Below are 21830 nucleotides of genomic sequence, written 5' to 3' on the forward strand. Positions count from 1 at the left end.
TCAAAAATAAAAAATAAAATTCATTTATTGAAGTGGAAACTTAACATAAGATCCATATGTGCAATCCAAATGAGACCTAGAAGCCCTGACATGACCCACATGTGTACACAATGCACGCCTGAGGAGGCACACAGCACTGTCTGGCTGGTCAGACTCTCTGTATGGCAGTTCTCTCGCTCCTTGATTCGAACATCTACTGACAGTTTTTCGATACAGACATGGAATTTTATTATTCATTTAAAAAAAAATCCAGCTTTTTCAAATCAGCTTGATTTAAACCAAAGAACAGGGCAAACGCCAGGTTCCTTCCAGCCTCGTTTTCCGCTTCTTTTTTTCTGATAACTGCCTGTGAGCACGGTTTAATGTCTCTGACCAGAGAGTGACTCGGGATACACAGAAAAAGAAGACGCCGGCCAGACGGAAGCTGGCGCGGCCAGCAGGACTAAAGTACCTTCAAGTATTGACCACAGTTTCAAAAAAACGAGCCACATGACCTGCTTTCCCTTAATGGTATCTGATTTGTAATGCACTTTGGAAAATTAAATTCTCAAGCCAACTTGGCGCCACCCTCCTGATTGCCACATCCTACCACTCTGTCTGGTTCCCATATCAGGCCCCAGAAAGCCTCAGTGTCCCAGCGGGAGTAGTGGCTGGGGCTGGCCAGTAGGGAAAGCAAACCCATGTCCAGAGCCCTCAGCAGGCGTGTGAAGGGGGTAGTGAATGCTGTAAACACGATCTGAGCTCTGCACTTCCTGGAAGGATCAGGTGAAACATTGGTGTCCAAAGAGCAGACACTGAAGGGAGGGAGAAGTCTGAGGATGAGAGGGGCTAAGGACAGGCTCTGGGATCTACCTTCAGATCACTGATCACACTTAACCCAAGGCTTCCAGCAGGGAGAGTGGACAGGGAGCACCTGCCAGTAGATGTTGCTAGTGAGGTGAGGCGGCCAGGTCTAAGCTAACCTCTACCTCTCCTGACCCAGACAGCAGCACACGTGAGGCCACAGCTGAGAGCACAGTGGGTAGCTCAGGCTGGATCACACGCTTCCCAGCAAGTGCTTACATTCAAGTGTGGGATAACAGACCTCTGGAGATAAACTTCGGGTACAGACAAGGACTGGGCTGGCAAGGACAGAGCATGTCTGCCCCTGGGGCATCTGGATTCAGGCTTAATCTACACAAGCCTTGCCTATATTGTTCTGTCCAAGCTCCCATTTATCTGTGTTTTCTCACCAGGGGCCATCTGGCTCCAAACTGACAGTGGGAGGGGCAGGAGGGCTCTGACTCAGGGCTCCTAAGGGTGCTTGGGCTGTGTGCAGTGCCTGGCGCTGCGTGCTTAGCAGCTTCCGGGTGTCCACCCAGAAAGGCCCTGATATTGCTCAAAGAGTCAGTTCACCAAACTGACAATGCCTGAGGAGCACAGCAAGAGATCAAAAGATGTAGGCCCTACCAAGGAAGCTGCCATCAGTCAAATGCTACAGAAGGCACTCCACATGGTGTCAGGCCAGGGGCCCTGAAGAGACAGCCGGCCTTGGACAATGGGTCTAGACCTGGGTAGGAGTGCCTCTAACAGTTCTGAATATAGTCCTCCTACCCAGGAAGTCAAGCTCAGGTGGCTTCCAGGAGAGAACCTGGCCCACAGTTGGGTTGCTGGCCAGCGTCTGAACCTACTTTGGTCACTTTCCAGCCTGAGACTTCAGAAAGCAAGGCGTCTGTGAATCCCAGCTGGCACCAGGCCACATAAGCACCTGTAGGGATTCTGACGCCAGGAAAAAAAAAAAAAAAAAGCATTGCTTTTGTCAGGGCCAAGTTAACAACACCTCTTCCTAGCTAATGGCTAAGGTCAGCTGCCGCTGTAGCCGAGACCATCCTTCTCATCCTGTGACCTAGAAGTCACTAAGCAGGCTCTGGACAGAACAGCAGGAAAGGGCTTGGCTGCAAGACTGGGCCACTAGCTTCTGTAAAACACAAAAGCAAGACCCTGATAAATTCTTGCTTCTTTCTCGAACTCAAGGTTCAAGGCAAATCCTATCTCTAGGTTAAGAGCCTGGTAACCAGAGTGGAGGAGACACAAACTGCTCTGTCATTTGCATATGCGTGCATGCACACGTATGCACAATCACACACACACAACTCAGAGATGGGGAGCTAACAACTGTCCTTTGGAAATCTTGACATCAACAGGGGAACGAACAGTGGCGAACCACGGACTCTCTCAGTGGCCTCTAAAGGCACACCTTAAGGTGACTGACCTAGAAGCCAGGTGACTCTGTGAGAGGCATAATGGGGCACTAGTGTGGGTCATAGTTAGTGTTTAGTGGTTCCTTGGAAGCCCAGGATACAGAGGCAGCTTGGGGGAAAGCGGGTCTTCTGCTCTGTCCCCCAGGAACTGTAAACAATGACCCTTGTGCGTAGTGTCTATGAAGAGGGACCTCATGCTGTCCTCAGTACTTCCGAATGCCCACATGGAGTCAATCTCACGAATGGAAGGTCCACACACACATGCGTCTTCCAGAGGTGGTGCATGCTCACCTGATCTGCCTGAGATCTCTGAGCTGGCTGGGTGTGGCAGCTCATGCTAGTAATCACACTACTTGAGGCAGAGACAGGAGGACCTTGACTACATAGCAAGGTCCTCCATCCTTGACTACATAGCAAGCAAGTTCAAAGCCAACTTTGGTGACGTGAGACCCTGTCTTGAAACACAAAAACAAAACAAAACAAAACAAAACAAAACAAACTAACAACAAAATGGCCTCTAGGCCACTCAGCCAAGAGGGTGGACGGCATATCCATGGTCCCCTGGGCAGTCTCTCTCTGTGACAGGAGAAGCCAAGCGCTCGCTGCTGAAGGAGAAGTAGTCCACCATGATGCCAGGTCTGAAGTCAGAGTCCGAAACCTAAGCTTAAATACACTATAAATACCTCCAGTCTGGGCGGCATCTCATTATCTTTAAGAGCTAAAGGAATCAAGGGGCAGTACTGTGACCTACACAGAGGAAAGGAGAAAAGAGGTGATATGGCCTGTGGGTTCCCCAAGCCAGACAGTAGATGGAAACCTTCAGCATTCAGGGCTGGCTGTAAACTATTGGGGGTGGGGGCAGCCAGACCCCTCTCAGGACTCAGCTGGGTGAAATAGTGAGGTACAATATTTGGGAGCCCGATGAGAAAGAGGTCTGGCTTTTTAAAACATGAGAGTCCCCACTTATTTAATCTACACCTGGCCCTAGAAAGGAGAAATCATCGGGAACAGGAGACTACCTCTTAAATAAAGTGAGCTGTGCAGTGGGAATAATTTAGGCATAGCAGGTCAGACGGGGGTGGGGTGGGGAGCAGCGGGGGAGGAGGCGGAATAAAGGAGAACAGTGACGGCACCATCACAAGTGGAGGGTCTGCTCTCCGCCCTCCCCCAAGTCTCAGTCTCATCTAGCCCAGGTTACCCAAGGGTCCAATGCCAGATAGAGGAGTGCCCAGGCAGCAACCCTGCCTTTTTGCAGAGGCTGACCCATACCTGAGGATGTGGGGACACTACTGGGAAACACACAAAGGGTGGGGCTGGGCAGGTGGTAGGAGCTCGCCCAGATCCTTATATGAAGGCACGGGTGGAATTGGTAGAGGAGTCGCTATGGCTTGGCTGGATCAGCTCACTCAGAGACTCGTAGGTCCCCACCACGAAGCCCACGAAGCCCAGGATGCTGATGAGGACGTCCTTGACGATGGTCAGGGGGCTCATGCCCTCTCCGTAGTAGGTGGTCACTTCCAGCAGGGGCGGGATGATGAGGGCCAGGGCGCTGCTGCTCACAGATCCCACCAGGGAGATGACCAGGTCCAGGCGGGGGATGAGGATGGCCAGAACACCTGCAGAGAGAGGGGACATCTTTGTTCAAGAACACCTGGGACTGTAGGAGATATGCTCACTGCCCAGAAAATTTAGCCTGGGTCCACGTTTAGAACTGAGAACTGAGGAAGTTAAGATGCTATCTAGTCCAATCTCTGGGCAATATGTGGTCAGATTTACAGAATTACTGTGATCTCCTGGTTCCAATGCCACATATGTCTGTCTGTCTGTCTGTCTGTGTATATATAATTTATATATTTATTTTTTGACAGCACTGTCACAAGTTGTACCTTACTATGTCTTAAATGTCTTATTATCTTAGGCTTCCACTGAACCTGAGACCCTTTTCCCTCAGCCTCCCAAACACCGGGATTACAGCTGTGTACTGCTCTCCCAGCTGGACAACTAGTCTCTCCCAAAGGGACAACTGGGTGCAAGTAGGGGTGAAGAAAACTAGGTGGGCCTTTCTGAGGGACCACTCACTTCCTTACACTGATAGAGCCGCAAACACATCAGTCTTCAAGCACCAAAAACAAAGGATCACACATAGCCATCACTTCCTCTTCAGAAGATACCATGATAAAACCCATGATAATTTCATCAAATACTTTCATGGTGGAGGGACAGGGGGTGGTTCTGCCTGAAGACTGCCCTCTACAAAAAGCCCATTGTATCAACCAGCCACGTCAGTCTTGGGATGGTGTACAGTGTAGGCTTTTCAATGTTTAGAAATTCATCTTCAGAATTCACAGTGGCCTTGAACAAACTCATTCTATGGGGGGTATGGACATCTGCATTTATGAACATAGGAAAGCTTACGTAAATGATCCCCTCCCCCTCAACTGCAGTTCAAATGTAGTTGGGGAGATTGGGAAGAAAGATAATTCCAAGCAGGGTTTAAAACGAGGTTACAGAGACTGGAGAGATGGCTTAACAGTTAAGGGCGCTTACTGCTCTTGCAGAGGATCCACGTTCAGTTCCCAGAACTCATATCAGAAAGCTTACAACTGCCTGTACCTCCTGATTTAGGAAACCTGATGTCCTCTTCTGGCCTCTGTGGACACTCATGTGCGCACACACATGCACATACACACACATAATTAAAAACAAGATCTTTTTTAAAAACTGAGGCTGGGGACTGGAGACAGTGATCACTGGTTAGAAGCTTTGGCTGTCCTAAACCAGGAAATGACCTTGATCCTTTCAGTTCACCTTGGGCAAATCTCCTAAGGGTTTCTTGCAGACTGAATCTGGTCATTATGGACTCTCCAGCCCTGTGGAGAGCTCATAGAACTTCTTCTGCTCTCTGGCAGAGTCCAGTCCCTCTCTATTTTATGAGTCTCTGAGTGAGCTGATCCAGCCAAGCCATAGCGACTCCTCTACCAATTCCACCAGTGCCTTCATATAAGGATCTGGGCAAGCTCCTGCCACCTGCCCAGCCCCCCCTTTGTGTGTCTCCCAGTAATGTCCCCACATCCTCAGGTATGGGTCAGCCTCTGGAAGAAGGCAGGGTTGCTGCCTGGGCACTGTTTTAAGCTTTAAGCTTTCCTAAAACAAAGAAAAATAGCCAGGTTAACAGATGTTTAAAATGAGCATACAAAAAATATATGGGATCATCTCCCCAGCTCACAATGGTCAGGATGTGGGTTTTATTTTCAGCACCCACATGGTGCCTATCTCTGGTTCCAGGAGATCTGATGCCCAGAGACCAGGCACATATGTGGTAAAACATCCACATACATAACATTAAAACAAGAGGCTGGACCTTATTTATTTATGTATTTATTTATTTATGTATGTATCTCCCTATTTTTTGTTGGATATATACATTGAGGAAGAGGAAGTAAGGAAAACATTAGAGACAGCAATAAAAACAGATGCCAATAAGATATAAGGGTATAATTGAAGACACTCACATAAAGATGGAAAGTGATTCACCAATCAACTTTGCCACAAGAATTGAAAAAGCAGAGGAACGAGAACAAAATGAAGCCACACAAGTATATACTTGACTTGATGCTACCCTGAAAGGCCTCCTCTGCCTCCCACAGTTGCTTCAAAGTCTCCTGGAAAGCCAGTAAAAGCTATGGAGAGGGCAGATGAAGGCACTGCTTCCTCTCACAGGACAGTGCACAGAGCAGATCACGGCAGATGAGAGCGGAACACACTCTAAGAGATCAGACACAGCCCAGCCCTGTAAGTATCCTTCAATGCAAAGAGAGGGAGTGAGGCCCTGAGCCAGCAGAAGAAAAGCAGAGAAACCAAGAGGATCTAAGGACAGGATGAGGTCCAGAGCCAGGGACTGCCACCTCCTGCAGGGCAGGATAGGAATAAGCAGGTCCTATGCTCTGGGACATTTTACAGAGACAGACCTACTTTTTCTGGAGGATCCACATTGGGGAAAGGCAAGTTATATGAATGTTCAACATTCTGTCTTGCAAAGCCCTTTAAATTCAAGAACCAGGTTCTCAGAGTTGTCAGAGATAAGCCACTATGCACACAGAAGCAGTCTCCTCAAGGCTGGAGCTAATCCTAACCCAACCTTAGAGGAGAGCCAGTAAATGCACCTCTGGAGCTGCTGCAGGGGGTGGGATCACAGTGCAGCCTATGTGGTTGCTCCAGACCCTCCCCAGCTTAGCTCTAGGAGAGAGACTGGACTCTGCCAGAGAGCAGAAGAAGAAGCCAGATTTCTGGGTGCTATGAGCTCTCCACAGGGCTGGAGAGTCCATGATGACCAGATTCAGTTTGCAGGAAACCCTTAGGAGATCTGCCCAAGGTGAACTGAAAGGATCAAGGTCATTTCCTTACTTCTAGAGAGTTCTTTCTACATCGAAGACAAGAAGGCTGGCCTTCTACCTGCTGTCCTGGCAGAAAAACAATGATGAGCCAAGTACAGTGGGTCATGCCTGTAATCCCAGCACCCAGGAGGTAGAGGGACTAAGGTCAGAGGTTATAGGTCATCTAACATCATAAAGTTGACCTCTGACCTCTACATGTACCCCACCATCATGCATGCATATGATAGTAAATAAAGCAAAAGAATAATTCAATTCCAGTTCAGTTTACAAATATGTGTGTGTGTCCATATGGATATGTCTGAGATAGAGGGTAATCTATCATATTAGACCATAATTATTCCAAAGGTGGAGGCTAAGATCAAACAATTTAAGGACATTTCCAGGGAAGTCGTAACATAATAAGCAATGAGATGCTTGCCCCTAAACAATAAAACTAACATAAAAGCCTAATTTGAAAAACTGAAAATCTCCTGGAAATCTAAATCAGAGGTTAGGGACCAGTTGGTCAGGGATTCTCTGGTTGAACTCACAGAAGCAATGAGGAAAACGTAATTTTTAAAACTTTACCTTATTTTCAACAAATAGAAAATAAGGTGCTAGTGATATTCTGATTTTAATGTTGAAGTCACACCCCTTAGCTCAGGGTAGGGGAAAGAGGACTAAAAAAACAAAAGAAAACAGCCAGGTTAATAGATGTTTAAAATAAACATATGAAGAATATCTGGGATCATCTACCCAGATCACAATGGACAGCTATTTAAAACAACAAACATATATACCTTCTATGAAACTAATGTGTTCTCATTACAGACAAGATGAAGTAGCTAGTTATTGATTGAGAGAGAAGAGGTCTTGTGTATCTCAGGCTAGACTTGAACTCTTGACCTTCCTGCCTCTGAATCCCAGTGAGGGGATTTTGCCATGTACCATTACTTCAGTTTATTTGGTACTGGGGATGCGTGCTAGGCGAGTACCCTGGCCTGCAGTGTCTGTTAAATACTTATCTACTTTAGATGAGATAGTAACAGTGCCTGCTATTAAAGTTTCCAGTTCTCACTATGGATGTGGTTGAAGTGGCTAACCATCTATCTAAACATTAATTCATCCATATATCCAACCCATCTTTTTATCCAATTATCTACCTATCCATCCAACCACCCATCCACCCACCTATCCATTTCAGATTGGATAATCACAGTGTCTTTGTTCTCTACTGAACTTTAGGCATCATCTGTACACTCCTGTCCTCACTCTTGAGTTCTTTGCAGTCACTGAGAATAACTTCTTCATGCCCTGGCTTATGTCTCAACTCCAGCAGTGTGTCTGTGTCCCAGGCTCTCATTGGGGACAATTCAGATATCCTCTAGCCTTTAAGGAAATGCAGAGATCATCTCTTCTACTCACATGTCACACAGACCATGGCAGTGCGCACACAGAGGTCCACCATCAGCTCGAAATGCTCAGGCACTCGGGATACAATGGTCGGGACGATGATCTCAGCAGCAACATAGAACTGGAGGGCATACGTGAAGAAGATGCCCACGGAGTACAGCAGCTTCACAGACTGGTACAGCCTGCAGAGAATGTGTGTTCTCAGGAGACTCAGGGTGCACTCTGACAGCCCTGGACAGAGCCCAACCCCATCCCTGTACCCTGGAGACAATTGGAAAGGTCACCAACCCACACAGTCTTCAGACTGAGAAGTTTTATGCCTGGCTCTCTCTCCTCCCACCTACCCCATTTCCCTGTCTGTCTGTCTGTCTGTCTCTCCCCCCAGTCCCTTCTCTCTCTTTCTCTCTCTCTCTCTCTCACACACACAATGCAAATTAACTTTAAAAAAAAAGTCCTCCATAGCTTTTATGCAAGGGAAGGCTACAAAAATGAAGTGTTAATTCATAGAAAACTGGCTAATTAAGTCACAGTGCCCCATGTGTAGCTCTCAAAATGAGGTGAGCCAGACACAGCAGAACACTAGCACTCGGGAGACCTTCGACTGAGAGTTCAAGGTCAGCCTCTGCTACATACTGAATTTCAGACCAGCCTGGGCTACAGGAGAATTTTTTCAAAAAAAAAAAAAAAAAAAAGAAAGAAAGGAAGGAAGGAAGGAAGGAAGGAAGGCAGGCAGGCAGGCAGGCAGGCAGGCAGGCAGGCAGGCGGCAGGCAGGCAGGCAGGCAGGCAGCAGGCAAGCAGGCAGGCAGGCAGGCAGCAGACAGGCAGGCAGGCAGCAGGCAGGCAGCAGGCAGGCAGGAGGCAGGCAGGAGGCAGGCAGGAGGCAGGCAGGCAGGCAGGCAGGCAGGCAGGCAGGCAGCAGGCAGGCAGGCAGGCAGGCAGGCAGGCAGCAGGCAGGCAGGCAGGCAGCAGGCAGGCAGCAGGCAGCAGGCAGGCAGCAGGCAGGCAGGAGGCAGGCAGGCAGGCAGGCAGCAGGCAGGCAGCAGGCAGGCAGCAGGCAGGCAGGCAGGCAGGCAGCAGGCAGGCAGGCAGGCAGCAGGCAGGCAGCAGGCAGGCAGGCAGGCAGCAGGCAGGCAGGCAGCAGGCAGGCAGGCAGCAGGCAGGCAGGCAGCAGGCAGGCAGCAGGCAGGCAGGCAGGCAGGCAGCAGGCAGGCAGGCAGCAGGCAGGCAGGCAGGCAGGCAGGCAGGCAGGCAGCAGGCAGCAGGCAGGCAGGCAGGCAGGCAGGCAGGCAGCAGGCAGCAGGCAGCAGGCAGCAGGCAGGCAGGCAGGCAGGCAGGCAGGAGGCAGGCAGGCAGGCAGGCAGGCAGGCAGGCAGGCAGGAGGCAGGCAGGCAGGCAGGCAGGCAGGCAGGCAGGCAGGCAGGCAGGCAAGCTCTCTGTCTCCTACCAAACACACATTCTTACACACTCAGAGCATCACACTCTGAATATGGAGACTGTGGCCACAGTGTGGTAAAACGTTCTCTAAGTAACTTCTGTATCTGGATTCTCTGCCCTGTGCACAGGAACAAATGCCCTTCCATGCAAGACAGGAATCTTAGAGTCAGCTAGTGGCCAGGGAAGCCCCCTGGGAAGGAGCACAGGCCCCGCCCATCCCCAAATGGTTGCCTTTTTACCACAGACCTCTGTGGCTCGCCCAGGAGGCCACTGACATGCCATGGGGTACTCCAACTTGCCCCTAGAGCACAGATCCCTAGAGCTTTCTGACCTGACTCAGTACACAGAGAAGGCCACTCTCTTCAGAACTCCACCTTCATCAAGACCTGTGCATATGACGGTGAGAGCCACTGGCCACTCTTGAGATTGATTTAAATGTGGTATGTGTGTAATGAGAACAGGTCTTCTCTGTAGTTGAGTTAAACACCCAGATGGGGTTCTTAAACTGTAGTAACACTTGGGGGTCAGGAGAGTGTTTTCCTTCTCTCTTGCTAAGTACAGACAATAAAAACTCTTTGAGGAAAACAAACCCTCTGCTGGTGGTGCTCTGAGGTAAGCCCCTGAGCCCTCCAGAGAGCTGTTAAATCTGGAGTCAGGAGCCCCCTGCCGGGACACCCAGGTAAACTTGCACAGGAGCACAGGAGTGACTTGAGCTCAGCTGGGCTCAGATGGTGTGGCAGGCTGTGTCAGGTCTTTCTGAACTAGGCACACCCTGGGAACGAGAACACAGCCCCAGCCAGCATTTGAAGGCACATGCAGTAATTTAGAAGTAGTCCCGGAGGGAAAGATTGAAATCAGTCTGAACAACAGCCCACTTGGTGGGAGCCGCAGTGAGCTTTAGCTTCAGATGCCTGCTGACTAGGGATCCTATGCTACACACGGACCCTACTGAGCCAACAGTTTTCTCAATCTGTCCTCCCCAAAAGTCTCATGACTCAGAGTACAATAAAACAGCTGGATGGGGAGGCTGCTCTAGGTCCCTGGGCATTAACCAGCTTCTCAGTGTGGGTAAACAGTGAGGTTTTAGTCTTCCAAACAGAGACTGCTCAGTATGTTCTGTGACATCCCAGCACTTCTGTAGGTCTCAAGTGATTCCCCATAGCATGTCCACTGGGAAGGACACTTGATGAAGGACTCCCAACAGTCCATGGTGAGACGCTCCCACTTGCATGGCACACCTGTGACTGACCAGGCAGACTGCCCTCCAATCACAAGAGTCTGGAACAGCTTTAGCCACACACGGTGGATACTCAGCCCTTCTGGGCTCAATATTTCCCAGGAGAAATGTCTTAACAGGTGGAAGATTCACACATCAATTCAGTACAAGCTACTGAAGGATCACATGCTCAGGATAGCCAAATGACAAGAAAAAGCCACATTCCAACCTAGAGCCCTCTGGAAGTTTCCAGTCCCTTCACATACCAGCAGTTGGGCAGGTTGAGGGTGATGCTGCCCTTGATGTTAGCTCCAAATTGCAGGTACCCCAGGCTCCCCAGGCTGATGTAGAGTACAGTGATGATAGCCATCCCCAAATACAGGATCAACGGGAATTTCTGTGCATCCTTCATTTTGTTCTCAAGGGGTAGAACCTACAAAAAAGTAGGAAGAGAAGGAGAACATGTGAGGAAGAAGTAAACACATGCCAAAAATAGCATTACCAGGGGACTGGGGAGATGGCTCTGCCACTAAGGTACTTGCTATGCACATATTTGATGCCCAGAACCCACAAAAAAGCCAGGTGTGGTGGCATGCATTTGTAACCCCATGCATTTGTAGCAGAGGTGGGTTGGGGTGGGAGGACTGGCTGACCAATGGAACCCACAGACAACAGTCTAGCTGAAGCCGAGAATTCTAGGTTCAGTGAAAGACATTATCCCCAAAAACTGAGTGCCTGGGGAAGACTTCTGGCCTCCAAACACACAAGCACACACACATGCATGCACATACACAAAAGCACACACATGCATGTACACACAAAAGCACACACATGCATGCACACACACATATACATGCATGCACACACACAAAGCACACACATGCATGCACACACGCATATACATGCATGCACACACACAAAGCACACACATGCATGCACACACATGCACACAAAAGCACACACATGCATGTACACACACAAAGCACACACATGCATGCACATACGCATACACATGCATGCACACACACAAAGCACACACATGCATGCACACACACAAAGCACACACATGCATGCACACACACAAAGCACACACATGCATGCACACACACATATACATGCATGCACACAAAGCACACACATGCATGCACATACGCATACACATGCATGCACACAAAGCACACACATGCATGCACATACGCATACACATGCATGCACACACACAAAGCACACACATGCATGCACACACACATATACATGCATGCACACACACAAAGCACACATGCATGCACACACACAAAGCACACACATGCATGCACACACACAAAGCACACACATGCATGCACACACACATATACATGCATGCACACACACAAAGCACACACATGCATGCACACATGAACACACACACAGAATCATAAAAAAGAAAATAGAATCTCTACTGCCAGACCTCCAAGTATACTTTCCTCAAACTAGCTGTAGCCAGTGACAGCCTAAATACCTGATACCCCCCCCCACCTCCTGAGTGCTGTGACCATGGGCATAGGCCACCACATCCAGCTCAAGAGATAATTTTGATGGGGTTTCTTGAGCATTAAAGCAAAGCCGGTGAGGACAACAGGTTGGGGTGGTGGTGGCAGGGAGCACTCAGGCCCAAGCCACAGTACCCTTCTTACCACTCCAATGCCTTCAAAAGCAAAAATCGCCGTGCCGAAGAACAGAGGGTAGGTCTTCCATGGAGCCACCAAGGGGAGGTGGCTGGGATCTGGGATCCTCTGGAAAAGATGAATAAAGCCAAGGACTATTCAGAGGTTTGGGCTTTGAAGAACCAGTCAGAGCACACCTTCTCCTAAATCCAAGATTTCAGAAAAGGAAGAAGCTGACACAGACAGGATGGAGACAGTCGGCCTTTTTCCCTCCTCCGGTTGGGAAGTCCCCACTTGCTTTGGATGAAGACCTGCCCAATATACCATAAAGCTCTCACATGCTGGTGCCTGCATAAAGCTTCACGCTCTCTCACTTGGTGAAACCATCCCCAGACATGTGATATAAAAGAAACTCAAGAGATAAAAGAAACTGAGCACTTTAAAAATATCAAGAGGCACATGAGGAGAATGCTGAGAAATGCTGAGGGAAGGTAGCAAAATGAATATATTTTAAACATGAAGGTCAAAGCTTAGGGTGGGATGGCTCAGTTGTTAGGAACACATACTGCTCTTGCAGAAGACCACATTCCCAGCACCTACATGGAATACCTCACTACTGTTACGTGACTGCAGCGGGATCAGACGCCCTCTTGTGATCTCCATGGCTCATGTCCTCATATATACATACCCGCACATATATGCATAATTAATTTTTAAAAAACTTTACTCTTAAAAAAAAAAGAAGAAGCATTTTAGCATACAGGATGCAGACAAATAGGTGTCTCCGCTCTAAAGTGAGGCCTGAGCACAAGGTCACGTGGTAATTAAGCCTGCGTCATGGACGAAACTAGAAACAGGTGCTACCCATGGGTTAGTGATTGACAGCTACCAGGTCTGTCTATCAATCAGATGGAGCTGTGAGTGGGGAGTTTCACAGTTCACAGATATGGATGCTACATGACTGAGACAGGTGAGCAGGTCAGCCATCATCCCATCAAATAAGCGACGCTGACCATGCTGGCCTACAAGTCAACCAATGAAGTAGAGAGAGTTCCCTGTACAAAGAAGCTTGCAAATTATCAACCTAGCTTAAGTCTACAACAAGACCAACGAATTAAAAGCTCAAGAAAAATGTGATAAAATACATAAACCGAAAGACCTAGGTGGAGTAATTCTTTTGGTCTGTCACTGGAGGCCTATCTGGAGTAAACATTTGTTCCCAGCTCCTCCTCGGGAAGTTATGCAACCTCTCATCTAAATATCCCACATGCAGGCAGTGTTGTGATCTTTCCATTGGATTTCTCCTATTCCACAGGATGGAGTAGGGCCTGGGCTCGTACCTGGACAATGAACTGGTATATCATGATCAGGCTGACGAACATGCTGATGTTGGCCAGCAGGGAGAAGATGGACAAGACACGCAGGTTCCTGATAAAAGACAGCAGCACCAGGAAGGGCAGGAAGGAGAGCATGTAGAGTCGAGAGTCCATGGTGGGCGTCAGGATCACGGTCTCGTTGTTGTTGCAGTTGGTGGTGGTCCCATTAGCCGCCTCTATCACCTGGAACCAGAAGGAAGGAGGAGGAGCCCTGGGTGACAGAGTGGGTGGGTATCTTGCTGGAGAGGGTCCTGAAAAAGGATCAGGTGTCTGAAATTGGCATTAGATGTAGGCACCTCTGGAAGGCTGAGGAATGTTCCTTGGAGTCTTCATTGTTGCAAACTGTCTGAGCTGGGCTTGACCATGTTTCACAGGAGACAGATGATAGGGGAAATTTAATGGTAAGTTCTTCCCACCCTTGTCTTAAGCATTCCTGATGTTCAGGAAGCAAAGAGAAAAGCCTGCAGGCCCTGACCCAGCATTAACTGGGATGCTTGAAAATGAAGGAGTGCACTTTAAAGAAACTTGAGTCCTTCCTTCCAGCTATCTGGACTCTGGCACCCTAGACACTTGGAATTCCCCCTAGAATACCATACTGAAGGAAAGAAATGACCCTGGTGCCAGCCAGATGTGGAACTAGTCTCCTGGAAAGGGGAGGGAGTATATACAGTGCCAACAAGTCAGCCTGTCAGACCACCTTGCAAGAGAGACTGGAGTGGAGACAGTGATGAGCCAGTAATGGGCAGGACCACACCCTGACCACCTATATTCTTCCTTCTATTTAAACTTCATCTCCTGTCAGGCCCCTGAAGATGCCCTTGGTGGGTCCATGGATCCCTCCTCCCAGTGAGGTTACACTGAATAAGTCTATTTCTGATCTTCATCATCAACCCTGCTCTTCTGATTGACTTACCAAGGACTGGTGGCTATACCTGGCTTATTAGGGATCGAGGGCATAGACTCTGACCCTAACTCCATAGCCTTTCAAGACAAGGGTTTCAGACACTCCATGTCTAGGAGATATAACCCTGGCTTCTGTCAAGGGCTAAGGCAACTTGACACTTAAGCCTGCCCAGTAGTTGCAGAGAAATGACAACTGACAAATGACAAAGGTACAGAAGGCTTCCACAGGAGTAGCTGGACAGCACCACCTGCTGCAGCTTCCTCCTGCTGCTGCCCAGGAATAAATACAAAAGCTACCCCAGACTAACCTGGGAAGAGCTTCTTCTCCTAGGGTAAAAGGTGTTGAGGTTTTGTCTTTTACTGTCTATTGTAATGCTAAGTGTGGGTCCCCTGGCCCCAAAGTTAATTGTGATTGGTGAATAAAGATGCCAACAGCCAATAGCTGGGCAGAAGAGACATAGGTGGGGTTGAGCTTTCGCAGGCCTGGGGCTGGGGAGAACCTATGAGGAGGGGGAAGGGAGGAAGAAGCCACCACAGAATAAAGGAAAAATGAGTAGAGGGAGGAGAGCCAGCAATTGGGTTAAGAGCAGCCCAGATGGGACATATTAAATAGTAAATGATAATGCAGTTATTGAAGGTAGAATCTAACAGCATGAAGGGTTGGTAGCTGCCCAGCTATTGTGCTACCTAAGGCATATTAAAGTGTAATATTTTTTACTACAAAAAGGACCTAAGGTCAGCTGGTGGTAACACAGGCAAGGCAAGATCTCTTTACACCACAGGTGCTGAGATGAGAATCAAACACCAAAGGTTTGACCCAAAGCATTTGGCTTGGAAGGAGCCTTGGACCAAATCTCTGCTCAACTCTTACCCTTCCCTCATTTTCAGAACTCTCTCTACCTGTTTAAAGTTGTCCGCCAGAAACACAAAGTAGACACAGCAGAATCCCAGCTGAGTGACAATGAGGAAGAAGTCCACAATCCGCCTGCGGAGAAGGTGAGACAGGTGCAAAGGCCATCAGGTCTGGGAGCTTCCCCGGAGAGGAACATCTGTGCAGCTATCCTCGCCGTCCCTTCTCAGAGGGTGACAAAACGAGCTGTGGCAAGGGACAAGGTGTGCCAGTGCCACTGGTACAGAGTTTGGGGAGTACCTGTGCTCTCCATGTCCCCTCCCTGGTTCTTGCCTCTCTGCATGAGCTCAGGGCATCACCAGAGCATAACCTGGCTCTTGCCTTCTACTGCCCACACACTAAACTCATTCTTCTTCACTAAAGCTACAGAGAACCCTTGGCATGAAAGGCTAGGAAGCAGGCCCTTCTCCTACAACTCCTACAACTGCGACCCAAGAACTGAACTAGTTGCAGGTCAACTGGCGGAAGTACAACAGCTGGTGATGACCTGAAGCCTGGTGAGAGCAATGGGGTTCCGGACCTGTCTTACTTAAATGGAACACAGCACGGCAGTTAGAAAGGATGGGTTAGAGTTAGGAAACTTCGGGAGGAAATTCTCCAAGGTATCAAAGGAGAGAAAGCATGTTTCTAAACAGCATACACAGGGAGAGTCACTTGAGAGAGAAAGAGAGAGAGAGAAGAGAATGTGTATGGTCATATGTGCACAGAAAGTTCCAGAAGAGCCAGAAGGATACCTCATGCCACTGAACTATGGCTAGAATTTAATATTGTTTTTCAAACTGTGTTCTCTTTCCACATGCAAACAACGCTCTCCCTATGAAAATGAGGAAGGGTGTGCAGGAGAACAGAGGGGAGGGGGAGGAAGGAACGGAGACGGGAAGAACTGACTGAACAGCCAAACTGTGGTGGGCACTCTGCAACCTGGCTGCTCCTCAACAGGTAGTTTTGCCAAAAAGAAAAAAAGAAGGACAGAGGGAGAGAGAAAAAGAGAGGGAGAGAGAGAGGGAAGGAGGAAAAAAAGGGACACACCACTTTACAGGCTGGAGCTACAAATGACAGCAAGCACCCTCTTCATTAAAACAACAAAACTAAGGATTCAGGCCCTGCCAGTATGAATTCTCTCCTTCTAGACAGGAACAAAAGGTGGATTGTTTCTCTCCAGTCCCCTGACAAGTCAGGAGAAATTCCCGAAGCTCTCCACCTGCTCTGGACACTGATGCCCAGCATCAAGACTCCACCCTCCAGCCCCATAACCATGCACTCCTTTTGTCTTGTTCCCTGCTTCTCTTCCCACGCATCTTTCACCCAATGAAGGCCGCAAGACCCTGCAGGGTGGGGACAAAGTAACTTACATCAGGGAAACGCCTTTTCTAAGCTGGAATCACTTTGTGCCGCTTACAAGAGACTACATAAAACACATTTGCTGAACATATCAGAGCAGCTGAACATATCTGAGGGCTGGGCAGCCTTCAGAGGTCCTCAGGTCAGGACCCATATATTAAAGATGAAGAAGCTGAGGCCTGAAGAAGGTTGGGCCCGCGATTTACTGTTTGTCAAGCTAACCCCAACATCCTCTGCTCCTCACACTTCCCTGAATCATACCTGCCTGTCTCTGGTCCCCTCGCTGGGAGCTGTGGCCAAGAGAAACTAAGAAGTCAGTTACCTTCCCCAGTGGGAGTGGCTCCGGACCCAGGTGCTGGGGATGCATTCTAGTCCGTACATCACCGTGTCCCCATAGTCCAAAAAGGGTTTGTTCAGCCTGGGGGGGGGGGGGGAATACAGGAAAAGCAGAATGCCTGGGTTAGACCACAACAGTAAAAAGACAATTGGAGCTACTAAGACATGGACCAATTCTCTACCTGTCACCCTAGAGGACTTCTGAACCCCACAAGGACCATAAGTGAAGTGTATGTGTGTATGTGTATGCACATGTATACATGTTCATAGTGTACAGGTTCACATACACGGAGGCCAGAGTGGATTTTGGGTGTCTTCCCAAATCACTCCCTATAATTTTACTTCAAGACAGGACCTTTTACTGAACCATAGCTTGCCTACTGTGCTAGAATGGGTGTCGAGGAAGCCTCAGGGCTTCTTGTCTCTGCCTTTCCCATGCAGGGATTGCAGGAGCTTACCTCTGCACAAGCTTCTTTTGTTAATATAGTTACTGGGAATCTGAACTCAGATGCTGAAGCCTGCACATTAAGCATTTTACCAAACGAGCTCTCTTCCAACCCCTGGGCCACAGGTATTAAATGAACAGCATAGATTCTTCATCAAAATCCACAAGCATAAAATGTGGTATCTGCCCACTGGACAGCTGTAAATTTAACAGATAGCAATGACGCCCCCCTACCCCAAAGGTCAAAAAAATCAGTAATAAGGAGGGGAGGCAACACTGTAATAGCAGCAGCCATCTCCAGCTGGGTGACGAGCCCAGAAGAGCTGTCCAACCCACTTTCAGACTCATGAAGGGCCCACGATGACAACCTCCACCCCTCATGAAGTGGCTTGGGGCGCTCACCTACGACATAAGTGATGAGCACACTTCACCAGGATGCCCATGCAGTGCACGGCCACGATGCCAATCACCAGCAGACTGAGAGGACCCAACTGGGAACCGAGATTGCAGACAAAAGGGGGAGAAGGCGGCAGAATTAGGAAAGCGCCCGAAAGAGACTGGATATACAGATGATAAATGCTATGAAGGCACTTCTAGGAACCATGCTCTGTCCAGCAGGAGAGAGAAGGGATCCAGGAGACTGCATCTGCATGTGACCTCAGCTCTGGTCTAGACGGTTAATCTTGTGGAGAACAGTGACCTAAGATAAGCTCCTTCTGGGATTGTCTGGGATCCACAGGGCACAAGTTCCTGGCAGGCTCCAGGATGAAGCAGGAGGGGAAGCAATCTTGAGGGTGATCAGCGAGGTCAGCACTTGAAGAGTCAATGTCTCTGAAACCATGGCACTGGGCAAGCAGGTTACGTGGGTGAGTCAAAGAGAGGGCAGGACTGTCGGCTAACATCACTGACCCAGGCTCAGAGCCTACGAAGTGCCTGGCACACAGAAAGCCTGATGCACAGCTTTTGAAGAATGAACGTCTGAAACCCTTACCAGGAGGCCTGCATTCTTCACTGCCAGAGGCAGCCCCAGCAGTCCCGTGCCAATGTTGCCTTTTAGCAGGTGGATCAAGGTCTGGAACCATCTGAGTAAGAAGGCAAGCAGGAATCGTTAGCCACAAGGCCAGCCATATCCTATCTGATCTCCCAACAACCTTGTACTGTTTTATTTCATAGATGAGGGACCAACCTGTTCAAAGAACACTTTATTTTATTTGTTTGTTTAGTGGGGGTTGTTTGGGTCGTTTGTTTTCAGACAGACTCACTAGAAAGCCCTCTAACAGTTAGTTAGTCATGTAATACAAGAGACTCAACTCTCCTACTGGGCCAGGCATGGTGACATTCACCTTTAATCCCAGCACTTGGGAGGAAGAGGCAGGAGGATCTCTGTGAGTTCAAGGTCTACAGGGTGAGCTCAAGAACAACCAAAACTAGAGACTCCACAACCCCCATCTCAAAACAACAACAAAAAGTTCCTATTGGACTTGGAGAAAACAGAAGCCAACTGCTACTGTGGACCCAGGCTAGGGAGGCCTCTTCAGTGAGTCCTGGGGTCACCCCTGTGCCTTAAGGGCAGGTGTCCCTCTGACTTTGTATAGCCTGCCCCACTGTGCTGTGACGTACATAAACCCTCTTAGGTCCTCACTCATTTTTTCACTCAACAAACACTATATGCAGCTCTATACAGTGGGTGTGGGTGAATCACTATGGATGCCGGCTTCTAAAGATATGTCATATCTGCAGGAAAACAAAAGACTGAGGGGCTGGGGGACAGAGCCAGGTAGAGTTGGGGCAGGTGAGTGGAGGGCAGAGACCTGAGGCCAGTGGTGAAGTGGGAGGGGCTAAACACCACAGGTGAGGAGAAGCCACAGAGCCTGCTGAGAAATAAGGAACACACGAGGAGGAATGCTGTGCCTTAGTGGCACGTGGGTTGTGGTGACAGCAAGGGTGAGTCAGGAGTGCCCCCTTCTCTAGGAAAGGCAGACCCATCCCAGATTACACAGGAGCGTGCCCGCTGTGGCCTGTCTTTGCATTTTGTTCCCCAGTGACAGAGTAGGAAGCAGCTTGACACTCAGCCTTCTATCACCCAGAACTTAGAACCCTCAAGATCCCTCAAGATTGTCACTTGCGTGCAAATCTGCACTGGGCAGAAGTCAAAAGCCACAACACTTGCTGCCCACAAAGGCCCTTCCCTCATGTCCACCAGGAAGGAGATCCGATCCACCTGCCGCCCTGGTATCAACCTGCCATTCCGGCACCTACCATCAGGAAAAGGCCTTTGACTCCCAGGAGAGATGTGCTCCCTTGTGCTACTCTGAGGCCACACAGTCCAAAGGCATTATGGGCAGCCAGTGGCCGGGAGATAACGGGCCTGTTAAATCTCCATCTTGTCAAACAAATGTTTAACCCACTTAAGTGCAAAGGTAAATCTGTACCACACCCTCCCATTTCTCTGAAGCCTCCCCTGAATGCCTCTGTGCTGGGCTTCCTGGCCCTGATTGCTGCCACTCGGCATGCCCATTCCTTCCAGTCTAGGACCGGTCAGCCCATCTGTACTGTGAAGTAACTGTGGAGTGCTCTCGGAGATCAGAAGAGAGTGTCAGATTCCCTGGGACTGACTGGAGTTATGGACGGTTGAGCCATCATGTGGATGCCGAGTATCAAACCTGGGCCCTCAGGAACAGCAGCAACCAACTAGATCTCCAGCCCCCGGTTTAAAAAATAAAAATAATTTATGTCTGAGTATGTGCACATATGTGTGTGAGTGAGGGTACCCTCAAATACCAGAAAAGGGTATGGGATCCCCTAAAGCTGGAGCTACATGTCTGTGAACAGCTCACTGTGGGTGCTGAGACCAGAACTCAGGCCCTTAGCAAGGGCAGCAAATGCTCTTAAGCACTGAGCCAGGGTTCCAGCATCACGTCCCCCATGGCTGTTTAAAATATCTCCTAAACGTCTCATCTGAGGGAGACAGCTGGGTGTCTGTCTCAATCTCTATATATTTATGTGTTGCTTTGGTGGAAGACTAGGAGAGACTGTGCTCCCTAGACGTGCAGCTGGAAAAGGAAGGGACATTTTAACGCCTCTTCAACTATGACAGTTCTTCTGACACTGCTCCAAAATGAGAATGGGTTCTTTATCAGCTGCAGTGTGGAAGCTGAACCGCCCACGATGTTTCCTTAACCCACCCACCGTTGCTGCTGCTGTCTGCAGGGACCTCTCTACCATGCACGATTTCCTAACATATGTGAAGTTTCCTGGCTCCCGAGGCACCTGCTCACCTCCTTCCTTACATAAGCTCAAGCCTCTATTTGAAGGTTTCCCTTGACCTCATGGGGAATGAGCACACAAAGCTGGCTGGATATAAGAATGACTTGCATGCTCTGCTTGTTTGTTTTCTTCTAATTTTGCTTGAAAGCTCACAGTTTGTGAGAGCCACAAAAACACTGCTGGTGTTTTTTCTTGAATTAATGGGTTCATTTCATGTTCAAAGGAAATGCTAAATACTTGGGTCAGAAAAATCCAGTTAGCTGGTTGTTCTCTCTAGTGAAATAAACCATTTCTATGGGGAAAAAAGAAAAAGAACAAAACCCCAGTTAGTTCAGTTGACAACTAGTATCTGGTATTTTTTTTTTATTTAGACTAAAGAGCCCCCATTGCTAAAGGTTGCAACTTAATAAGAATTAATGATCTCTCTTATCAAGGACTGTTTTGGCCACTGGAGACAGGGTCTCATGCATCCGAGGCTGTTCTAGAACTCCCTATGTAGTCCAGGATGACCTTGAGACTTCTGATCCTCCTGCCTCCACCTCCCGTGTGCCACCTCACTGAGTTTATGCGTTTCTGGGAACAAGACCAGGGCACAGTACATGCTCCGGCGCAAGCACTCTGCTACCTGGGCTGCAGCCCCAGCCCTTGTCAAAGCCACTCAAAAGACTCTGGCCTTTTCCTTCTACTTGCATGAGTATAGGACAATGTGTGTATGTTGGGGGGAGGGGGGCAGAGGGGGTACAGTGTGAGGGGAGGAAGCTGCAGACACACACTGCCCTGCATCCTCATCCTCGTGCACACATTAAGAGAGTGAAATGGCATCTTGGCACTTTGAGGAAGGGACCTGGTCTTGGAACCCCAGAAGCTCTGCAGATCATATTTGGCTGTTCCAAGGCAACAATGCCAGCGGTAGCTGATGTCCCGGCCTGCTG

The 21830-nt window shown here is 49.0% G+C and overlaps 1 protein-coding gene across 2 annotated transcripts in view; it reads right to left on the reverse strand.

The window, feature by feature from the left end:
• Slc36a1 (solute carrier family 36 member 1) overlaps positions 1-21830 on the reverse strand; it is a 33624-nt gene continuing 11794 nt past the window's right edge. The window contains exons 3-11 of one of the 2 annotated variants that reach the window (XM_034506954.1): positions 18623-18713; positions 18034-18122; positions 17173-17268; positions 15500-15584; positions 13661-13879; positions 12351-12449; positions 10944-11110; positions 8039-8208; positions 1-3856 (exon numbers count right to left, since the gene is read on the reverse strand). In XM_034506954.1, coding sequence (XP_034362845.1) covers positions 3585-3856; positions 8039-8208; positions 10944-11110; positions 12351-12449; positions 13661-13879; positions 15500-15584; positions 17173-17268; positions 18034-18122; positions 18623-18713 — 1288 coding nt within the window. In that variant the 3' untranslated portion in view covers positions 1-3584. The remainder of the gene's footprint in view (positions 3857-8038; positions 8209-10943; positions 11111-12350; positions 12450-13660; positions 13880-15499; positions 15585-17172; positions 17269-18033; positions 18123-18622; positions 18714-21830) is intronic. The other variant, XM_076936814.1, reaches the window with a different exon arrangement.

The sequence above is a fragment of the Arvicanthis niloticus genome, chromosome 6, assembly GCF_011762505.2.
Source record: "Arvicanthis niloticus isolate mArvNil1 chromosome 6, mArvNil1.pat.X, whole genome shotgun sequence".
Lineage (NCBI taxonomy): Eukaryota > Metazoa > Chordata > Mammalia > Rodentia > Muridae > Arvicanthis > Arvicanthis niloticus.